This window comes from Phascolarctos cinereus, unplaced genomic scaffold (genome assembly GCF_003287225.1).
Source record: "Phascolarctos cinereus isolate Bilbo 61053 unplaced genomic scaffold, phaCin_HiC Scaffold_5;HRSCAF=322, whole genome shotgun sequence".
NCBI classification, from domain to species: Eukaryota; Metazoa; Chordata; class Mammalia; order Diprotodontia; family Phascolarctidae; genus Phascolarctos; species Phascolarctos cinereus.
Genome location: NW_027555958.1, coordinates 72,849,118 through 72,871,244, shown reverse-complemented (window position 1 = coordinate 72,871,244; position 22,127 = coordinate 72,849,118). Strand labels below are relative to the sequence as shown.

At 34.5% G+C, this 22,127-nt stretch overlaps 1 protein-coding gene across 2 annotated transcripts in view; it reads right to left on the bottom strand.

Moving 5' to 3' along the window:
* Positions 1-22,127, bottom strand: part of DPYD (dihydropyrimidine dehydrogenase) — a 1,011,926-nt gene that overhangs the window by 549,796 nt on the left and 440,003 nt on the right. For both annotated transcript variants that reach the window (XM_020999593.2, XM_078155001.1), the window contains exons 9-10: positions 19,083-19,190; positions 12,413-12,582 (exon numbers count right to left, since the gene is read on the bottom strand). In XM_020999593.2, coding sequence (XP_020855252.1) covers positions 12,413-12,582; positions 19,083-19,190 — 278 coding nt within the window. The remainder of the gene's footprint in view (positions 1-12,412; positions 12,583-19,082; positions 19,191-22,127) is intronic.

Below are 22,127 nucleotides of genomic sequence, written 5' to 3'. Positions count from 1 at the left end.
CACTGTTTTCACTTGTGAATAGAAATAAAATATCACGATAACATAGCACATAGTTGAAGTATCTCTCATGTTCAAATTTAGGTTCTCCTTTTCTTGCCTATTTATAATAAGACAAAATTTTTTGCTTGTTATCAAATTTTGCCATCAAATTCAGAGACAAGAAATCCTCAGCCAGGCACTTAAAACCCTATATAATCTAGCTTTCTTTTATCTTGCCAAGTGTATTTTGCATTTCTCCCCTTCCTTCCTCTGTTCTGACTAAATTGAACCATTACCAATTGCTCTTACATGACATTCCATTGCCTTCCATCTATCCGTTGCTGAAGTGATCTCATGGATCTAAAATGTACTCTGATGTTGCCACAAACTCAACACATTCCTAGCTAACTTCAAAGTAGTACTTGAGGACCACTCATTAGACCTTTCTTGATTATCTTAGTTATTAATGCTTTCTTCCTTTTGTGAGTATTTCATGAATATTTGGTATTTACTTATCCATTTATGTGTTGCATCCCACCAAAAGAGACCTGAGTCAGAAAGATTTGAGTTCAATTCCTGCTTCTGACACTATCTAGCTCTGTGACTCTAAGCAAGTTGCTAAACTACTATCTTCCTTTGTTTCCTCATCTGTAAAATGGGGGTAATAATAACACCAACCTCTCAAGGCTGCAGTGAGGATAAAATGAGATAAAATTTGTAAAGTGCTTTGAAAATCTTAAAGCATTAGTAAATAATGGCTATGATCATAAATAAAAAAAAGAAAAATGCATAGTTTCATTTCTGTCCTTACATGATCAGCATGAGCTTAGCGTCTTGCACAAAGCACATGTTTAATAAACCTTGTTGAATTAATTTGCATTAAGTAACCAGTGAAGGACTGCTATTTGTATGTATCAACATTTGCTGGTATGTATTGTTTCATGACCAACTGCCAACTCTTATGTATTTTAAAGTGCTCAAAGAACTACTTGTGACTATCCTGTTAGCTAGGTATTACAAAAATTATTATCTCCATTTTACATAAAAATAAACTGAAACTTTGAAAAAATAGTGATTTGGTCAAAATAACGTAGCTGGTGTCTGAGGGGAAAGGGAAAAGGAAGGGGACTGAATAAGCATTTATATAGTGCCTACTATGTGCCAGGCACTGTGTTAAACAATTTTCACAAATATGATATCATCTCAAAGGGATAATTAGAAACAAGTTTTCTGTTTAACTCAAACCCAGAGCTTAGCACAGTGCCTGGCACATAGCAGGCCCTTAACAAATGTTTATGAATTGAATGATCCCAAATACCTTCAGCATGATGCCTTAACTCAGACATCCCTAATTCTAGCTTTATGATCCTATGAGTCTGTCTTATTTTTAAGTTCCTCAATGCATATATATACCTGAATATACAATTAAAGTCAAACTGCCTTCTCTGTGTTGTAAATTTTCCATATTCAGAGACATTGATGGTCTTACTATCAGCAAACCTTATATCTCAAGAATAAGAATATTAGCTTTCAAATAATTGAACATTTGCAGTTATTATCTGCCAATGCATAGAGGTTAGGCTCAGAGGACTCTGGCTACTCACAGAGATTACTCCTCATGCCTGCTGGAGTAATTCTAGTGATATTATGCTCTAATGCATATAGGATACTGCTATTGGATGAGAAAGACATAAATCATGCCAGGTCTTGATCTTTTGCTGTGAAGTAGCTGGGATTTCCATTTGATTTATCTGGAGAAAAAAACACTTTTAAGTAGGCATGGGAAAATGTAATTTTGAAGGGATATGTTTACTTGGGAAGGAGTGATATTACGTGGGGGAAAAGGCAAAGAAAGATCAGAAGATAAGAAAGGGGCTTGAGAGACAGAAAAGTGATTGGGAAAATGAAGATAGAAAAAATGAACAGTCATTGAAAGCATATGACCATTGAAATGCCTTGAAATTGGTTTTGAAAAAAAAAGATGACTGAATATTCTTTAGTCATCTGAGGAACTTTTCTAAGGAAGGGCAATAGAAAATATGACATAAGAACAAATAGAGTAGGTATGAGAGACAGAAAGAAAGCATGTAGCCTTATCTCATTTGCCTTTCCCTCATGTGGGGAAAAAGAGAAAAAAAATCCAAGAAAATATTATTACCAGAGACTAGCAAAATCCGGGCATACATGTCCTTTCATTGGCTGATTGCTACCATCAAGAAGTACAATAAAAATTAAAAATAAAATATTTATGCTATCTTGTCCAAAGCTTTGTTACATCTGTAAACATTTTACTCTATGCAGACCTCTTTGCTGAACTTCAATCAAAACGGAAACTGGAAAATCTTGAGAGAATGCCAACGAGTTGCTGTCTGGATATAGTTACCATGAAAGGAACATTTATAAATGTTAAGATAATTTTCTTATCAGATATTTTAATATTCACGCCTATGATGCCAAAGGGTATAATCAAATGTCTAAAAAAGACAAACAATGGAAAGAACAAGGCTATATTTGTTCATTTCAAGTCCAAACTGGAGGAAACTTTGTTCAATATCGGTTCAGACCTGTATTAGGTATACCTTTATCACTTAACATGCAAGGATTTTGTGAGGCTCAAATGATATAATACATGTAAAGTGCTTTTCTAACAAGCTAGATAAATATTGCTATTATTATTTCCTTGTCTTACTGTATGGAATTCAGATAGAAATTGCCCCATATTAAGTCTACCTTGCTATTAGTCTTTTCTATTTCATATCTTACAGAATACTACATATTTAGATAATAAGTTCATGTTCTGTAGGTCCATTGGAAGTATTCCAGGACAAATGTAATAGCAGATAGGATTATGGAGATGATATTCAGATGACTTACATTTTTTAATTAGACACTACACATTACAAAGCTTTTCTTTCCACATAATTTGGAGATTGCATTAATTGTATTATAGTATAGAAACATTTATTTAGAAAGTTGTTCTTAAATTATTTTGATGAATGTCATAGCCAGTTGATTGTGGGGAACATTTTTTTCTGTGCTAATGCTCCAGCTGTAGTATAATTTATTTGTTGATGTCTTTGAGAGGAGTATCCTGTATTTGTAAAAGAGAGATTTATGCCTTTTAATTTATGAGAATAATTTCTGGCATACAATTCTAGACATCAGGTTGTGTCTTTCCGACTATTCTGTACGTGATAAATTGCTACAATCTGCAATGCTATGTGGCATTGTTTCTGTGATTTCCTTGCATGATTTGTATTGGTCAATATGGCTTAGATCCTTTAAGGATAACCTTTCTGCAATATGTATTGGCAAGTATCTGGCTCTATATTGCTATCATAAATCTCTTCACTTGTGTACAAAAATCTCCATAACTCCAGTCATATGTTCAATGGATCTTTATCTACATTTTTTGGGAGGAAAGGGTTGGGTTCATGTGGATATCTACCATGAGGGAGTTTTGATTCTATGCTTGAATTTTAATGATGTTTTTTCTATACCTGTTTTTATCTATATTTTTCATAATTTTGTACATTTAAGTTGATCAACTTTGTAACATTTTGAAAGAGTCTAAAATACTGTTGCTTTGCGTCGCCATTTTTCATTTCTTACCATGGAGAACAACTGTCAGTCACTTGAGGTTATTTCTAGATGCTTTTTGCCACCGGACTGTAGTGACTTTCCTGTTAGTTAAACCTTATAGAATCAACTATTTGCATACAGATGGTAAGTTGGAACTGCTAGAATAACCCACAGTTATCTTCTCCTAATTCTTATCCTTTAAACAGATTTGATTTTTACTTTGACTTTTGCTCTGTTCGAAAATAGAACTACATATAAACAGCTGATTTTAAAACAACTGCTATATCTGTAAGTACTTCCTGTGACTTAAGATATAATCCAATTTATTTTTTTCTAATATAGTTAAAGTGTTCACCATATCCTGTGTCTTCCAAATCTCTTCTTGAATAAAGCATTAATTCTATAAAGATGAAAATTCTAGGAACTCTAAATGTTTTTGACCATTTTTATTTCTTGATCTTAAATTATATTTTCCTACATATTTTCATTTGTTGGTTGATCACCCATGTGCACATGTTTGTACTAAAGTCACTGAGTATTCAGATTTATATTGATGAAGTATGAAGGATTAAAAAGAGTGCGATTAGAGAGATTCATTTGTCCCTTCCAACCCAGAGGTTATAAAATCTTGCTATTCTTAAGGTTCTTTATTTCTACAAGGTAAAATCATCTTGAGTAATCTGGACCTTAATCATTACTCACTTCAAGATGGAGTAATCACATAGTTGTTCAATTGTTTCAGTTGTGTCTTTATGATCCCATTTGAGGTTTTCTTGGCAAAGATACTGTAGTATTTGGCCATTTCCTTCTTCAGCTCATTTTACAGATGATGAAACTGAGGTAAATAGTGTTAAGTGACTTGCCAAGGGTCACATAGCTAGTAAGTGTCTGAGGCTGGATTTGAACTCAGGTCTTCCTGACTCCAGGCTCAGAGCTTTATTCATTGCTCTACCTAACTGTCAATGAGTAACTACATATCTTAGCATAAGATGAGTTTTCTGTCTTTAGAATCAAGGTCTATTTATCTTTCCAATTGAAACTTCTGAGGATATTACACAATTTAGTTGTAGCCTCTTTATTAATTCTAATTTAATTCATACAAGAATGTCAATATGAATATGGTTAATTTCATATAATAGTGTATCAACTTGTTGGCCATTTGATAAAAATCTCCAAGTACCAAGAATTAATTTCTTCAAATGGATAAGAACTATTTGGCTCTGTCCCTTTCTCTATTATTTCACAACTGTTACTTCAAAATTTTAAAGGGTCTTCAGAGAACTGAGAACTGTTTTGTGTTTAGGGCTATTACATGGGTCCCTATAGCCAGAAAACAATCTCACTATTAGCTTTTCTATAATTAGGTACTATGATGGATATCGCACTACCACATGAATCATATTTTTTGAATGAGCATGCTATCATAGCAAATGTAAAGGCTGGGAATCATTGCCCTTTTCACAGAAAGGGTAATGCTGCTTTCTGAGGACTATTAAAAGATTATTCATGGTAAAAGTGAAGAAAGAATTTTCTATTCTTTACTTTAAAAACAGATTGTTTGCCACACCCCTCTTTGGAAACTTTGCTTGTGTTTCTGTGTCCATGAATCGGTTGGCTAGAAATACAAGACTAAAGGCGCCTCACTGTCACTTAAGTACAAACAAAATTTGAATTGTCTTACTTTATTTTAGATTGCCAAAGTATGGCAAATGGAAGAGCGTTCTATTTCAGAGGGATTTTAATCCTTATTTTTGGGATGAACTTCGTAAAGACCAAAAACCTTCTGAATTAACTGGATTTAGAGATTCAAATAGACAGTGACTATTTGTTGTTGCTAAACGGTTTCCTTGCAACAGCTCAGTGCTAAAACATTCCTTATTCCACAGCAGTGTGGAACAGATATGAAGCCTCAAATTTACAGTTGTGATCAAAAATCACCCTGCTTCTAGCATGTAATCCCAGTCCTCATTCCTATTTATTAAGCATCACACTACCCATATACATACCAGGGAAATGTGAAGCTGAATGAAACACAGTGCTTTTCATTTAGATCTTTAGCAAATGTATCATATGTAACAGTATCACCTGTTTCTAGCTTTTGGTCAAATAAAATTTTACATAAACTAAAAAAAATAAACTTTGTGTACTACATTTATAACAACAAATACAAAAAAATGGATAAATTATACTCAAAAAATACCATCCCTAATGCTTATCATCCTAAGGCCTTCTCCCAATGCAGTAAATTTGTTTAGAACAAAGTATATATGAGATATTTGTTAAATTGATTTTGGAAGTTGAGAGGAGTACATATTGTCAACATTGCAGGTATTCCCAAGAAATAGAACAGAATCTATTTAAGAATTTTTGAAATCAGTTAATATTCTTTGCTGTAATAATTAAAAAGTGAAATTGACTCCTGACAGTTCCTATGTTATCTACAATTCTTTGTGTTTACTTAACATTTAAGTGACCTTGTGTACTTTCATATCTAAAAAACAGAGCTATTTTGATTATTTTAATTTCCATTTACATAGCATTTAAGTGTTTCCTATGAATTACATACTATTATGATCCTTATTTTATGAGCCAAGGAAATTAAGGCTGAGAGAAATTAAGTGATATTCTTCTAATCACATAATCACTATATGTCTGAGGCAGAATTCAAATCTTCATTTTACTGATATTCATTCCAGTAGTATTGTGTCCAGTATGCATAAGTCTTTCCACAATGCAGTCTCTCTTACTCACACCGACACACACATACTAACTTACTTGAGTTCCAAATATAAGTTTGACTGACATACAGTATTTCCAAGGAGTTTTTATTAACAATCTATTTAGAAGTTTTATATGCTTTCTTTGCTAGATATACATATTTTCCTTTTCAATCAGCAAACTATGATGAAATAATTTTATAGCTGAAAGAACTGAGCATTAGAAACCAACTAATCAAATTTATCTTTCTATAAATAAGGAAACTGGAATAAAGATAAGTCTGATAATTTGCCCAAGGTCAAGATAACTTGCTAATTTGCAGTCAACTCTGGACTTGAGCTCATCTCTTCATATTCACAGTCAAGAGTTCTTTCAACTACATCATCCAGTCTCCATACATTCTACTGAATTCTACTGTAGACATAGAAAGGTTAAATACTTTTATCCTAAGGAAGACATTTTCTACCAACACTAAGGAATCAAATTCCTACTTATTTTATTAGTAGCCAATTTCAGTTATCTGTGTAACATAAGACACATTATTTTTTGCAAGGCTTACTTTTACAAACTACACAGATATTGTGATAGACAAAATTTAAATGACTTGTAATTATCATATATTGTAGAAATGTTATAGATCAGACTTTTATTAATTTCAGTGGAGTTCTCAAACTCATAGTGGCTATTTTCTTGTTTTAAAAAAGTAAACTCTTTTTTATTATGACCTTACCAATCATCCACAAAAATAAAATTTTCAATGTACAAAAGACAGAAAAAGGGATTGTATAATAAACTGTGAACCTCTATTATGCATATGTTGTTTTATATGTATATGGATAAATAGTCTATACTTATTTATAGGATATTTATCCAATATATAACATGCTTATATATTAAGTATGAATATATTAAATAACATTATAAATAAATACAGTATATTAATGTAATCTGCATTTTAGATATTATATATATTTTACAAGTACATTTATATCTGTATATGTAAAGCTGAACAAGGTACTGACAAAATTGTCTAATTTATGATCACCTTCTATGTCTTTTTGTTTTGTTTAGTGCATTAAAATATCTGATCATTGCTTGATAATGGTCAAAGGATATGAAGAAGCAATTCTCATATCAGTAGTTATTTAATAAAAGAGTTTAAGAGTCATATTTATATTAATATAAACAAACTGAAAGAGTAGTTAAAATGTGAAAATGACTTTGACATCTCAGATAATGTTCATTTAAATATTTAAGTATATCCTGGCTAAAAGTGATCATTTAGAATCATAAGCAAGTCAAAGAGAAACTTAGAAGCTATTGCATATTACTGTGAGCATACAAATAACCAAAAATATTATCTATTACTTGAATGCTATATTAAATCTTTAATTCAATGACATGGGAATATGTTGGTTTGATGCCACAGGAAGAGATGAACAAGTCTTAGCAAAGAGATCAGGCATTTTGTAACCTGTTAAATGTATAAAGCAGGGGAACTTTATCTTTTTTACTTAGAAACCTTGTCTAGCACAGTAGCTAATGTGACTTGGAAAGTTAAGATCATTAAAGTCACCTATTGATGATTCTTGTAACTTGATGGGCAACCTAGTCTTTCATCCCATAAGACATCTTGGAAATCTATCATTTTCTCATGATAATGCTAAAAGCACACTATTCCTAGATACCTGTTATATTACCAAAAGATTTAGATTACAACAACAGAATCTTGATAGGTACTTGGGCTGATCCTCTCCATGTGATAATAATTCTGAGTCATAATAAAGATAGACACAACAATTCCCCACCATTATCCCTTAGTTTTCACTTGTCAAACTGGCACATTAAATATTGACCTTCTTGTTCTCTTCTAGATATTCTGAACTGCTTAAAGCACCCATAAATTTTTATCAGATCTGTCAACAGCTTTGATACTCACATTTGGGGGATTCTGTTATCCTGAGAAATTTAATCTCATCTATTTGACTTTGCAGAAATGACTGGAGGGAATTATAAATGGATTTTCCCTCAACTTCTTAAAGGATAGTGCAGAACAATTTCTGGGATCCCTGAAGACTTTCAGTGAGATGCTTTAGTTTGTTAGTTGCACCCATATGTTCATGCGTGTGTGTGTGTGTGTGTGTGTGTGTGTGTGTGTGTGTATGTGCTGCCACAGGAGGAAATGAAAGACATTTAGAACTACAATTGTATGTGTAAACTGGTCATGCTTCTGTCTTCTTTTCATGAGATCTGGATCCTCTGGTTTCACAGTCCCTTAACAAGGAAAGAAAATGCTACATAAAAGTTGATGAAATCCATGGAAACTATGCTTATCATTGTTTATAGGAATGGGACATGGTTGTATCTACAATAGCTATTAGTGTTTAGGGTTCATTTTCTAGCCTTCAGAGGAAATAGTTTTTAGATATAAATTTATACTTCAAACTCTGTAGTACATAATATACCATATCTGAGTTCCTAGAGAGGGAAACTTTATGTATTTACCACTTGTAGATTAGAGAAATTTACTGGCCTTGGTTTCTGAATAACTTAAACATTATCCTCCCTCTGTACATCTTAAACATTACTGCCCTCCCCAAATGCATCTGGTAAAATAAACTTTATCTGTTAATATTTATATGTCAAAAATGAACACAAGAAGCTGACAAAACCAAAGAAAAATCTCCTTATTCTTTTTCTCTATTTGTAGAGTACTAATCACTATCAAATCAGGTAGGAGACAAGCATCATTTTTCAAATGAAAATCTTTAAAATCCTAAATGTATATTATCTATCTAACAAACTATTTTATTCCTCAAAATCATTACAAAATTTGGTATCACTAAGGATGCACTCTTGAAACATAAAATTCACTGACTTGATCAAATGGATTTTATATTCGGTGACTGGAGATAGGGAAAGAATTGAAGGAGTTAAAATATTTTGGTTTAATTCTTTACAATGCTAAAGAACACTTCCCCTTCACCAGAATTCAGTGAAAGCTAAATGTCCTGATTTTAAAAAGTATGGGATAGAATGGAATCTGTAAGCTATAGTCTGATAAGCTTCAATTGGATTTCTGGTAAAATCCTAGAATGCATTTTAAAGGCATAGCTGGTAAACAACTATAAATTAAGCAAGGATTATGAAGAGCCAGCATTACTTGATGAAGACGTAATGATCAGTTCATGCAACATTAGTCTTTTTTTTTCCCTTCTTGGGATGGTTACTATACTACTAGATTAGTAGAATGATATAGAAATAGTTTACATTTTTGCAAAACTTGATACCATGTCTTTTGGTATTCTCATGGGCTGTATGATGGTATGTGATTCTGTGATTCTGATTTTAATTCTATCAAACAAAATAATATATTTAAAGGATGTTTCCAGCCTTAAAGTGTTATATGAATATTAGATATTATGTCTTTTTTAGGTACAAGTTGAACCAGATGACTTCGAGGTTCTATCCAACTCTGAGATTCCCTGATTCTGTGATTATTAATCTATTAAAGGATTTCAGTATTTACAGAGTATCAGAAGACATCTTTCTGACCTCTCCACACTAATAGCTTTTTACTACTACACAGGAGTACAATACTGAGGTAAGATGTGGGAGTCACAGAAATCAATTTATTCAACAAAAATTTTTAAATGTCTACTACTGTGTCCAAGGGGGAAGGGGAGTTTCAAAAATTAAATTAGTGACACAGTCCTTGTCTTCAAGAAATTTACAGTCTACTATGACCACAAGTATGAATATTAACTCTTCAGAGATGTGGGAATAATCAGATATGAGAGGAATAAAGGCACTTAAGGTCTCTTGGTGCCTCTGCAACTTGAGAATGAAACATTATTCCTCCATGATCTCAAGCCAGTTGAAGAGCTGGAATTATCGATTAAAGTGGAAGGTACTGGCTATTTACATTGCCAAAAAAATTAAAAACAGGTGGCATCTGACATAGGTATAGATATAGAAGACTTCATTCAGTGCTGATGCAATATCAGGCCCTGATTTAACCACTGAGGGCCTCTTTCATTTCTGGATCCATCTCCTTGCTTAGGGCCCATGAAACTTAGCTCCCCGAGTACTTGCTTTCTTTTTGACAGCAGTCCCCTGAAGCATTCAGCTCTTTAGTTTGATATTAAAGAATTTGGTTCCTTAGACCTTGGTCCTTTTGGGCAATGGCTCTTAATTCCTATATTTTGATCCTATAATCCAATCACACTTAGTAATAGTTCTACCACCTGTCAATCATATGATTCATATTTCTTCGAGTAGCCATTTCTTATGGCACCATTTCCAGCCCTGTGCCACAAGACAGGCTACAATACTACCCACCAATTCTCATGGGAAGATGAATATGATGTAAAACCATGGTTAAGTTGGTACTGACACTTCACTAGAATTATACTCCTTTTGGTACCTCTCTACTAGTGATTTCCTTGTTGCTGCCTCCCCTGCTATTGTTATCTATCAATGGCAGACACAGAACGTAGGAAATAGAAAGGAAGGTTTCCAAGACTGTATATTTTATTGGAATTGACACCTTAAAGTAGAAAGCTAGATGCCATTTTGATTTCCCACTGTGATTAATTCATTAAATGGTTAATCCACATGTGAGCAATCAATAGATGATGAATCAACCATTAATAAAATTTTGCAATAGTGGATAAAGCACTGGATTTGGAATCAGGAATACCTATATCCAAATTCTACTTAAGAGACATACTAACTGTTTTACCTTGGGTGAGTCTTAATGTGTTCTCACTCAGTTTCCTCATTTACAAAATGAGGGTAACAATAGCATCTAACTCCCAGGGTTGCTGTGGGCTGTGGGGACCAAATGAAATTATATAATTATATGTGTGTGTGTGTATATATGTGTATATATATATATATATACATATATATATATATATATATCTCCTTATATGTAGAAAGACATAGTAAGTATAGTATATACTTATAATATATAGCATATTAAATATTGTTACAACAAATTTCTTGAGGACATGCATTGTATCTTTTTTTTTCTGTTATCTAAGTGTGGTAAGGGCACATCAGTATTTATGAATGTTCATTGACCTGAATTGGTTTCTGTGACTTCCACTCCATCCCTCTTTATTATATGATCTATCTAGCTAGCTAGCTAGCTATCTATCTAGTTGGTTTTTTTTTTTGTAAACCTTAAAGTCCTATATAAATGATGGCTATTATTATTATTTATAGAATAATGGGATGCCACAGAATGGTGATTCACTCATGTCTTATTTTAATGAAATCATTTTCATTCTAAGGTGATTCACAATAAGATTTTATTAGAGAATTACTTAAAAGGGTGTGTAAGCTTTAAATAAGAGGTGATATCAATTATTCACATACCATAACAGGAGAATGGGTTGATAGTAAATAATTTCTTGCTTGCAATCAAAAAATAAAGATATTTTATAAGTATAGGCTGCTACAAATGTAGATTTATAACTGAATACTTGAGTTGCAAGGGACTGCAGAGGTCAGATAATCCAAACTGCACCTGTACCTATACCTTTTCTATAATGTCTAGAACTTGGCTGTCTGTTTGGAAGATCCAGTTTTTCCACTTGAACACCTCTAATTAATGAGCTTTTTGCTTATGCAGAGATGATAAAAGCCTCTTTAAAACTTCTGATCATTGTTCTTTATTCTTCCCTTTGGGGCCAAGCCAAACAAGTCAAATGGCAGCCCTTGATAGCGATTCTTATAAGACTATTTCAATGCTTGCAATTACTAAATTCCAGTAAGGGCCCACACATTTCATGGACAGTGCTGACTATACTGAGGACTTAACAAATTCTAATGCTATTAGAGGGAGATAAACCATTTCAAAGGTATTAGCACTGAGAACAAGAATCAATCCTATTCATACAGAGATAAATTAAATTCCTCATTTTTATCCAAATCAGTGTTATGGATTTGATTTTGCTTGTGAATGCCTGAATTAGATGAAACAATTAGGACTCCAAGCCCCTTTAACTCTCATCTGCAAATTTCAAGACAACCCAATGACTTAAACAGAGTACTGTATGTTAACAGTTCATCTCCTAAAATCTCTCCTCTTACAACTCCATATATTCTGATGGTTCCATTTTACCTCTTCTGGGACGGCTCTTATATTAACAAAGCCTTTCCTGAAGACAACGAACACGCGGCGGGCTCCACACCGTAAAGCAGATGTTGCACAGTCAAAAGCAGTGTCTCCAGCGCCAAGTACAATCACAGCTCCCTGTATCGATGGCAATGGGGAGTGACAGGCACACATTCCTGAATGATGAAAGGAAAACCCCATTTTCAAGTAGAAAAACCATTTCTGCATGACAGCTCAAAAGATACTTGTACTCAAAGCAGTGTAAAATTGCATCTTGCAGTTTCCAAGGCTGGAGTGTCACTATCAAATTATTCTGCTTCACTGAAAGACAGTTTTATTCCCATTTTAAAAATATGCTCATATATGTAATTTCATAGTCACTACACTTAGCAGCGGTGCCTTCTCTCTTTTCCTTTTAGAGGGTCATGGACTAAATTACATTTTAAAGGTTCGAGGCTAAGCCAAACTGGAATCAACCAATTAAAACTACACTCTTTCAGGTTCTGATTCATAGTCTTATAATTGGCTTCATTATATCTTTGTTTGGCAAATGACAAATTGTCCTTACGTTTGGGGGAAAAAAATGATCCTTGGTTGTTTACAAAAGCCTTTGATTTTGATATTGTCTGGAGAGACTACTTAACTACATCAGTCTCTCCTTGTATTAAGTTTAGTAAACTGCAAAAAAGATCCAATAGCCTCAGTAAGTTCCATTTATATAATTGCCCTTATGAGTCACATGCTTTGACAACTGAACATGTGACAACTATTTTCTTGAAATTGTTCTCCTAAGTAAATTGTCAGAAAGAAAAAACAATCATACATCCTATATGGGTTTTCTCTCATTAAATAGCAAAGTAAAGGAATTATGAGTTCCAATGTGTCAATTTGCAAACAGCATCTATTTGAAGATTGTCTATTCTTAGAGAGATTCTCACGGAAAAGAGGAAAAAAAGGTAAAATGCAGGTGGTTTCTATATATTAGATAGCACTTTATATTGAGTTAAATACAACTAACAACTGATTAGATAAATTATAGTAATTTAAGGAATGGCAGCATGGAGAGTTTAAACCCATAATTTCAATAAATGTAATCATTTTGCTCAGAAGAGTTTGTATTTGAGATCAAACAATCACCACTATGTAATTCTCAAATTTTTGCTGTGTCCATTGTGAATTTTCACAGTAAGGGTTGAAGAAACACATATAGCAGTTTCTACTGGGAATATCGCTGGGGGAATAAAAAAAATCCATAGTTTTAGAATATCTACAGTAAAAGCATCCAAATATAGAATCTCCTTTCCTTAAACGATGTGTGTAATACACCAGATATAGTCCTACCTACCCCACTTAGGTATTTGTCTCTGGGTCCTGGCATTAAGGTGTGTTTTAGTACATATCTTGGGATATTTAAGCTCCACCTCCTGTAAAAGTTATTTAGACTCAAAGAAAGTAAAGTTTTTCAGTTGTCCAGTTATTTTTGAAAATGAGGGCTTACTGGTCACAATATAATTACTCTAGTCATGCTCTAGACAAGGTCAGCCATATCTTTTATAATGTCTTATTTTTGTTTTATGAAGTTGTATCACTTCAGGACTAGATAGCAAAAGCATATCTGTATTTTTTTTAGAGAGGAAGTGCTTTTATTTTATTTTTGTTGTTGTTGTAGTAATCCCAGTAGTGTTGTAGATGTTCCTTTTCCCCCTTTCAATGGTTTATCTTCTTTTTTTAACCAACGATCCTTTGGTTTTTTTTAATAGTATTTAATTTTTTTCCCAATTACATGTCAAGACAATTTTTAACATTCATTTTTATAAGATTTTGAGCTCCAAATTTTTCTCTATCTCCTTCCCCTCCCCTCTTCCTAAAATGGTAGGCAATTTGATATAGGTTATACATGTGCTATCACATAAAACATATTTCCATATTAGTCAAAGCTGTGAAAGAAGAAACAGATCAACAGGGAAAAACTGCGAAAAAGAAAAAAGTAAGTGAAAAAAGTATGCTTTGATATGCATCCAGGGTCTGTCAGTTCTTTATCTGGGTGTGGACAACATTTTCCTTCATGAATTTTTTGTACTTGTCTTGGATCATTGTGTTGCTGAGAAGAGCTGAGTTATCCATAGCTAATCATCACACAACATTGCTGATACTGTGTATGATGTTTTCCTGGGGTTCTGCTCACTTCACTCTGCATCAGTTTTTGCAAGTCTTTCCAGGTTTTTCTGAAATCTGCCTGTGCATCATTTCTTATTGCACAATATTATTCCATTACAATCATATACCACTGATTGCTTAGCCATTCCCCAACTGATGGTATCCACTCAGTTTTGAATATTTTGACACCACAAAAAGGGCAGCTATGAGTATTTTTGCACGTGGGCCCTTTTCCCTTTTTAATGATTTCTTTGGGATACAGACCTAGTAGTGGCATTGCTGGATCAAAGGGTATGCACAGTTTGGTTGCCCTTTGGCCATAAGTCCAAATCACTCTCCAGAATGGTTGGATCAATGCAAAACTCCACCAATTGTACATTCATAACCCAATTTTCCTACATCCTCTCCAACATTTGCCATTTCATTTTTGTCATATTAGCCAATCTGATGGGTATGAGGTGGTACCTCGGAGTTGTTTTAATTTGCATTCCTCTAATCAAAAATGATTTAGAGCACTTCTTCATGTGCCTAGAGATAGCTTTGATTTCTTCATCTGAAAACTGCCTATTTATATCATCTGACCATTTATTAATTGGAGAATAGCTTTTATTCTTATAAATTTAACTCAGTTCCTTATATATATTTGAGAAATGAGGCCTTTATCTGAGACTTGTTATGAATATTGCTTCCTAGCCTTCTGCTTTCCTTCTAATCTTTGTTGCATGGGTTTTGTTTGTACAAAAAACTTTTTTAATTTAATACAATCAAAAGTATTTATTTTACTGTTTGTAATGTTCTATATCTCTTGTTTGGTCATGAATCTGTAACTCACTTCACTTCTTTAAGAATCTGGATGCTATACCACTTGGTGAATAAATGTTTAGTAATGATATCACTTCATTGTCTTTGGTATCTTTTAGCAGGATGTAGTTTCCTTCCTTATCTCTTTTAATTAGGTTTGTTTTAAGCTTTTTCTTTGTCTGAGATTGGGATTGCTATCCGTATTTTTTTTTACATAAGCTGAAGCATAATAGATTCTGCTCTAGCCCCTTTCCTTTACTCTGAGTGTGTGTCTTTCTGATTCAAGTGTTTCTTGTAAGCAACATACTGTAAGGATTCTGGTTTTTGATCCACTTGGCTATTCACTTCTGTTTTATGGGAGAGTTCATCTCATTCACAGCTATGATTACTAAATGTATATTTCCCTGTATCCTATTTTTCCTCCTGTTTGTCCTCTCTCTCCTTTCACCTTTTCCCTCCTCAACAGTGTTTTGCTTCTGTCTACCTCTTCCCCCAGGTCTGCCCTCTCTTCTGTCAGTCACCTCCTCCCTCTACTGAATCTCCTCCCCTCCTACTTTCCTATGTGCTAAGATAGATTTCTATATTCAACTGATTTTGTATATTATTTCCTCTTTGAGCCACTACTGCTGAGAGTAATGTTCAAGTGATGCACATCACCTGCCCTTCCATCTTTCTCTCCAGTTTAATAGGTTTTTCATGCCACTTCATGTGGAATAATTTACCCCATTCTACTTCTGCCTTCCTTTTCCACCCAGTGTACTCTTCTTTCTCATACTTTAATTATTTTTAATGTCATTCCCTAAAATTCACCTTACACTCATATACCCTCTACTTATGTATATTTCTTCTAGTTGTACTATTAGGGGTACAATTTTTAAGAATTACAAGTATCATCTCCCCATGTAGAGATGTAAACAGTTTAGCACCATTGAACTCCTTATGTTTTCTTTTCCCTTTTTCCTTTTTTTAGACTTCTCCTGGGTCTTGATATTGGAAATTGAACTTTTTATTCAATTCTGGTCTTCTCCTTAGGAAAACTTGAAATCCTTCTATTTCATTGCATGACCACTTTTCCCCTCAAAGTATTATACTTAATTTTGCCCAGTAGGTGATAGTTGCTTGTAGTCCTAGTTCCTTTGCCTTCTGGAATATTATGTTTCATGACTTCTGATACTTGAATGTTGCAGTTGCTAAGTTCTGCGTAATCCTGATTGTGGCTCCCTGATATTTGAATTCTTTTTGGTCACTTGAAGTATTTTTTTCCTTGACCTGATAGTTCTGAACCTTGGCTATAATGTTCCTTGCAATTTTTATTTTGGGATCTCTTTCCTTAGGAGATTAGTGGATTCTTTCAATGCCTATTTTAACCTCTGGTTCCAGGATATCAGGGCAATTTTCCTCGATAATTTCTTGAAAGAGGCTGTCCAAGTCCTCCTTTTTGATTATAGGTTTCAAGCAGTTCAGTGATTCTGATGTTGTCCCTCCTGGGTCTATTTTTTTTTAAATAATTTTTTTTATTATTTTTAGGCAATTGGGGTTAAGTGACTTGCCCAGGGTCACACAGCTAGTAAGTGTCAAGTGTTTGGTCTGAGGCTGGATTTGAACTCAGGTCCTCCTGACTTCAGGGCCAGTGCTCTATCCACTGCGCAACCTAGCTGCCCCCCTCCTGGATCTATTTTCCAGGTCAGTTTTTTTTTTCCTATGAGGCATTTTACATTTTCTATTTTCTTCATTCTTTTTAACTTGTTTGATTGATTCTTGATGTCTCATAATCATTAGCTTCCACTTGTCCAATTCTATTTTTTAAGAAGTTATTTTCTTCAGTTAGCTTTTATACTTCTTTTTCTATCTGACCAATTCTACTTTTTAAGCAATTGTTTTCTTTTTTCCAAGCTATTGACTCTTTTTCATAATTCTCTTCCATCACTCTCATTTTTTTCCCAATTTTTCTTCTAGCTCTCTTATATGATTTTAAAGTTTCTTTTTTAGCTCTCCCATGAGTTGTTTCTTGGCTTGAGATAACTTCTCTTTTTTCTTTGGGGTTTTACCCATAGGTTCTTTGAGATTATTGTCCTCTTCTGAGTTTGTGTATTGTTTTTCCCTGTCACCATAATAACTTTCTATGGTCAGATTCTGTCTTTGTTTGGTTGTTTTTTTTTACTCATCTTTTTTGGCCTTTTCCCTTTCTTTTAAATTTGAGCTCTGCTCCCAGGGGTAAGGGACACTGTCTCAGGCTTCTTGTGTCAGGGGCTGCAAGCCCTGCCTATTTACCTGGTGCTGCACTGATGTTGCCCTGAGGCCCATGGGGACCATCATGTCTGATGCTGCACTTAGGAGGTAGTGTTGGGGGTGGCTGGCACTGCTGGAGGCTATAGGAGTCTGGCAGCTTTCCTGGTGCTGGGCCAGGGTCCTTGCACTTGTGTCTGGGGTGTGCTGAAGCTAGTGGGGTTCTTCTGTGTTTCCCAGGGGCTATACTAAAGCATTCTGTAGTCTGCCACCAGCTATCTAGTGCTTAAGCATGTGATAATTCTGAGAGCTGGAGTGTGCCCATTGCCCTGCTTATGCAGAGGCATGGGAGGCTGCTGTTGGCATCTGCCTACTCCACTGCACTGGGGCTCAAGGTCTCCCTCTGGTTTGCTGAGATGGAACTTGCTGATGGCTTGCTAGGATGCTTCCTATCCTGAACCGTGTTCCTCTTTTACCTGAGTGAGACAGACCTTTCTCACCAGTCTTCCAAGTTTCTTAGGCTAAGTTTCTTTTTCTGGTTCTGTTGTTCAAAGATTTGCTTTGGGGTGCTATTTTATGGTTGTTTGGAGCAAAATATGGAAGAGTTATGATGATTTACTGCTTACTCCATCATGGCTCCTGGAAGTTATTATCTCTGTCTTTTACCTTAAAATTCATAAAACCATAGGAATGGTAGAGACCTTGAATCCTTCCCTGAAACCATTTCAGACAGATGGTAATCTATCCGACTGTTAAATACTTCCAGTAACTAAGATGTAAATCTAAAGCAAATTACTTAACTTCTGGGTTTGTTTTCTCCTTTGTAAAATAAGGGAGTGTTGGACTGAAGGGTCCTTGAGCTCAAACATATTGTGAATCACTAAAAAAAAAATTAGCTCTCACAGGAGAGCTCGATTTCACTGTCCTTCATCAACAAACACTCTTATGTTGAACATTTCTCATGCTATAAAGATATGGCTTTTACTAGAGTTCAACCCAGGCATAATGCTATTCCAAGGGTAGAACACTAGTAATTCCTGCTGAGCAGTTGAACCCAAGTGTTTTTGCTTTACCTGTTGTTTTACTGGCAGCAAGGATGTACAGTGGAGAGTGTCACAATTTAAGTCAGGAAGGTCTGAGTTCAAGTCTTCTCATACCCTTACAAATTGTGTCACCCTGGTTAAATCACTTCAGCTCCCAGCCACTACTCCTCTATACATATCAAATTGGCATAATAATAGCACCCACCTCTCAGGGTTGATGGGTGGGTCATGTAAGACAACATTTGTTTATCAATGTGCAAATCTTAAGGTACTATACAAATGCTATCTATTATTTTAATATTAAGGTATATTTGATTTGACATTTAGCATATCCAATCCATAAAATGAAGAGCTGAATTTGAACAGCAGTAGAAAGCATATATTATAAGAAATTAAAAATAGTTTCTGTCTATCTACTTTCAAAGTAACAAACAATAAACTTGTTCTACCTGCTTTGCTCGCCTTGGCCACCAGTGGTAAGAAGTCTTTTGACGTGTAAAATCCCTGGTCCATACTTAGTCCTTGGAATATGCTGTCTTTATTTGGTTCTGGTAAACCTGAGGGAGGAAAAATGTTTTTAAATGGTTATTAAAAGAAGATTATGTTTTTCAAGTGCAAAAAGAAATAAAACCTATAAGGAAATAACTACTTTCATAATAGAGAAATAATTATTCCAATTTCATCCCCTCTATATCCTTACAAAGAAAAAAACCCAAATCTTCCACTGTGGTAAAATTTTGAATGTTGGACAAAGTCTACTTTTTTTTTTATATTTCAAGACTTTTCACCTTAAGTTTTCCTTTAAGCGATTTGGTGGTTCAGGGGAAAGGATACTACATTTTCAACCGAAAAGACTGAATTTCATTTATGGCACTGTGGGTATGGAAGAATAAATGGAAGAATAAAAATCAAGGCACTCAGAAGTTCACAGAAATCAAAAAAGAAGAAAAGAAACAGCAGTAAAATGCATGGCCTCAAATCCCCATATGCAATTGTCAAAAGTTTATTCAATAAAGAAGAGAAAATACAGGTTGTAATGAAAGAAGGCAAATTTGACCTCATGGGTATCAATGAGACTTGTTGGGATAAGAACCATGACTAGACCATGATTTAAGAAATACATTGATGAGCTTCAGCATGTCCAGAGATGGCCAGTCAGGAAAAAGAAGAGATGAGTCCATATCATATAAGAATCAGATAAAGGAATTGAGCATTTTAGCCTGGAAAAGAGAAGACTCAGGGGAGGAAGGCATAAGAGCTTTATTTTTTTCATTCTTAATTTTTTGTTGTATAAAATGAAGCTAATAACAATCCTTTTTAGTTTCCTAGGAATATTGTGAAATAAAGGATATATGGTAAAGAAGTAAATCTAATTGAAAGAACTATTACATACAGTTTATACACATTGATTATCAACTGAAGGACATGCATTTGTTCTATTCCAACGTATAATAAGATATTACAAATTTGGATCCAGAAAATATATGTTCCATTCATTAATGGCTAGAAAACTGAATAATTCTACAGAGTGACCTTACAGAACCTTTGAGAGGATGCCTATAGTTAATTCTACATTGGATCATAGGATCATAGATTTAGAGTTAGACTTGACCTCAGAGATCATCGGGAACTGCCTCATTATTTTATATATGAAGAAACTGAGGGCCATAGAGGTTAAATGACTTGCCAAAAGTTACATACTTCAAAAAATGAAGGGGCTAGGATTGAAAACCAGGTCCAATCACTCCAAATCAATTACTCTTTCTAGTGGGCCATAAGCCTCCAAGCTAGATCAATTTGTTCATAATCATATCAATTCATCATGGAATTTCCTCTTTTATTGCTCACAGTAATCCATCTGTCACTTGTAATCTTTGACAATTCTTTGAGTTACACAGAGATTAAATGACTTAGAATGTCACAGAAAGGTTTGGCAGACACAGATTCTAAGTGATATAGTGAACAGACTGTTCGGTTTGGAGTCAGGAAGACTCGAGTTCAAATCAGACCTCAGACATTTATTAGCTATGTGACCTGGGAAAGTTATGTAGCCTCTCTACCTTGATTTCTTCAAATGTAAAAGATGAGAAGAATAATAGTGCCTACCTCCCAGGGTTGCTGTGATGATCAAATGAGATATCTGTAAGGGGTTTAGCACTATGCCTGACAAAAGTAGGTGCTTAATAAATGTGTATTTCCTTCCTTCTCTCCCTCTATCCCTACCTCCCTCCCTTCTTCATTCCTTCCTTCTTTTCTTCCTTCCTTCCTTCACATCCAGCAACCTGTCCACTACACCAAGGTGCCTTTCATTGAAATGAGCAATTATAAAGAGCATTCAAAAGAATGTATCTAAAAATTACATATTACATATGGAATCTCATCTTCTATAGGCAAAATTTTCCTATGACATTGTAGTGTCTACATTTGCATTTATTTTCCATTATATTACTATAATAGACCTATGTACCTCCCAAGGCTTTGGGGAAGACCCATGTCAAGGCAGTTAAGGAGCCACTCTGAACTACATCTCTCAGGAGGCTTTGAGGTAATGGAAAAAGTGTATTTTCTTGTAAGAGGGTTCTAAATAAGATTTTGGCTACTCCTGTTGCCAACCCAATAGGAAGAAAGAAACAAAAATACAAAGCTTTGTCTCCTATATCTAGAGACACAGTTCAAAGTAATACTTAAGCAGGCAGCAGGCTAGGTACATGTCCTAACTAGGTCATTTATTCATAGTTTCATTTCCCATCAACTCATCACCTGAAATCTCATCCCAGGGTCAATGTGTTAAGTATCCACCATAAGGTCATACCTCTGTGGGAAGCCAGAAAAGCAGCAAGCCAGAAAAGGATGGTAGAATGGAACAAAAGATTCTGATAGGGAGAAAGATAAACAATCACTATAGCCTATATGCCTCTGCTGAAAACCATCCAATCCTGGAAGGTGTTGTAATTATCAATATTTCCCCATTCCTACTGAATCCAGACTCTCCAGTAGAAGTGATAGGTAAAGATAGATAACACAGGAACAGGCAGAATAGCATGCAGAGCTAATCATAGGGGGCAGTCAAGATTCTCAGGAATCTTGGAGACATTCTGTGAAACACAGCATTTCCAAAACTTTAACTTTCTCTAATATACTGCATAACTAAATGAGTTGTTGCCTTTCCCAAAGTGCTAACAGAAAGAGGTTTTAATGAAGAGACAGGAAAACTTTCTGGGTTATTCTGACATTATAGAGAAGTTGAATGGTGAATGTGGGATGACAGACTCCAGCCTGAAGGTTGGAAGGGGACATTTTCGGTCTTGAAGTAAAAATGATGGCCAGATTTTATGCTATTTTATATTGGACATTTTTCAGTATTTCAAGTATCTGAATTAAAAGATAAGTTGCTTTGCCACAGATATGAAATGAAGCAATTTAATAACAATTATTCTAAAGAGGAGAAACTCATGGGATTTGGAGTAAAGTCATGAGCATTGATTAGAGTAGAT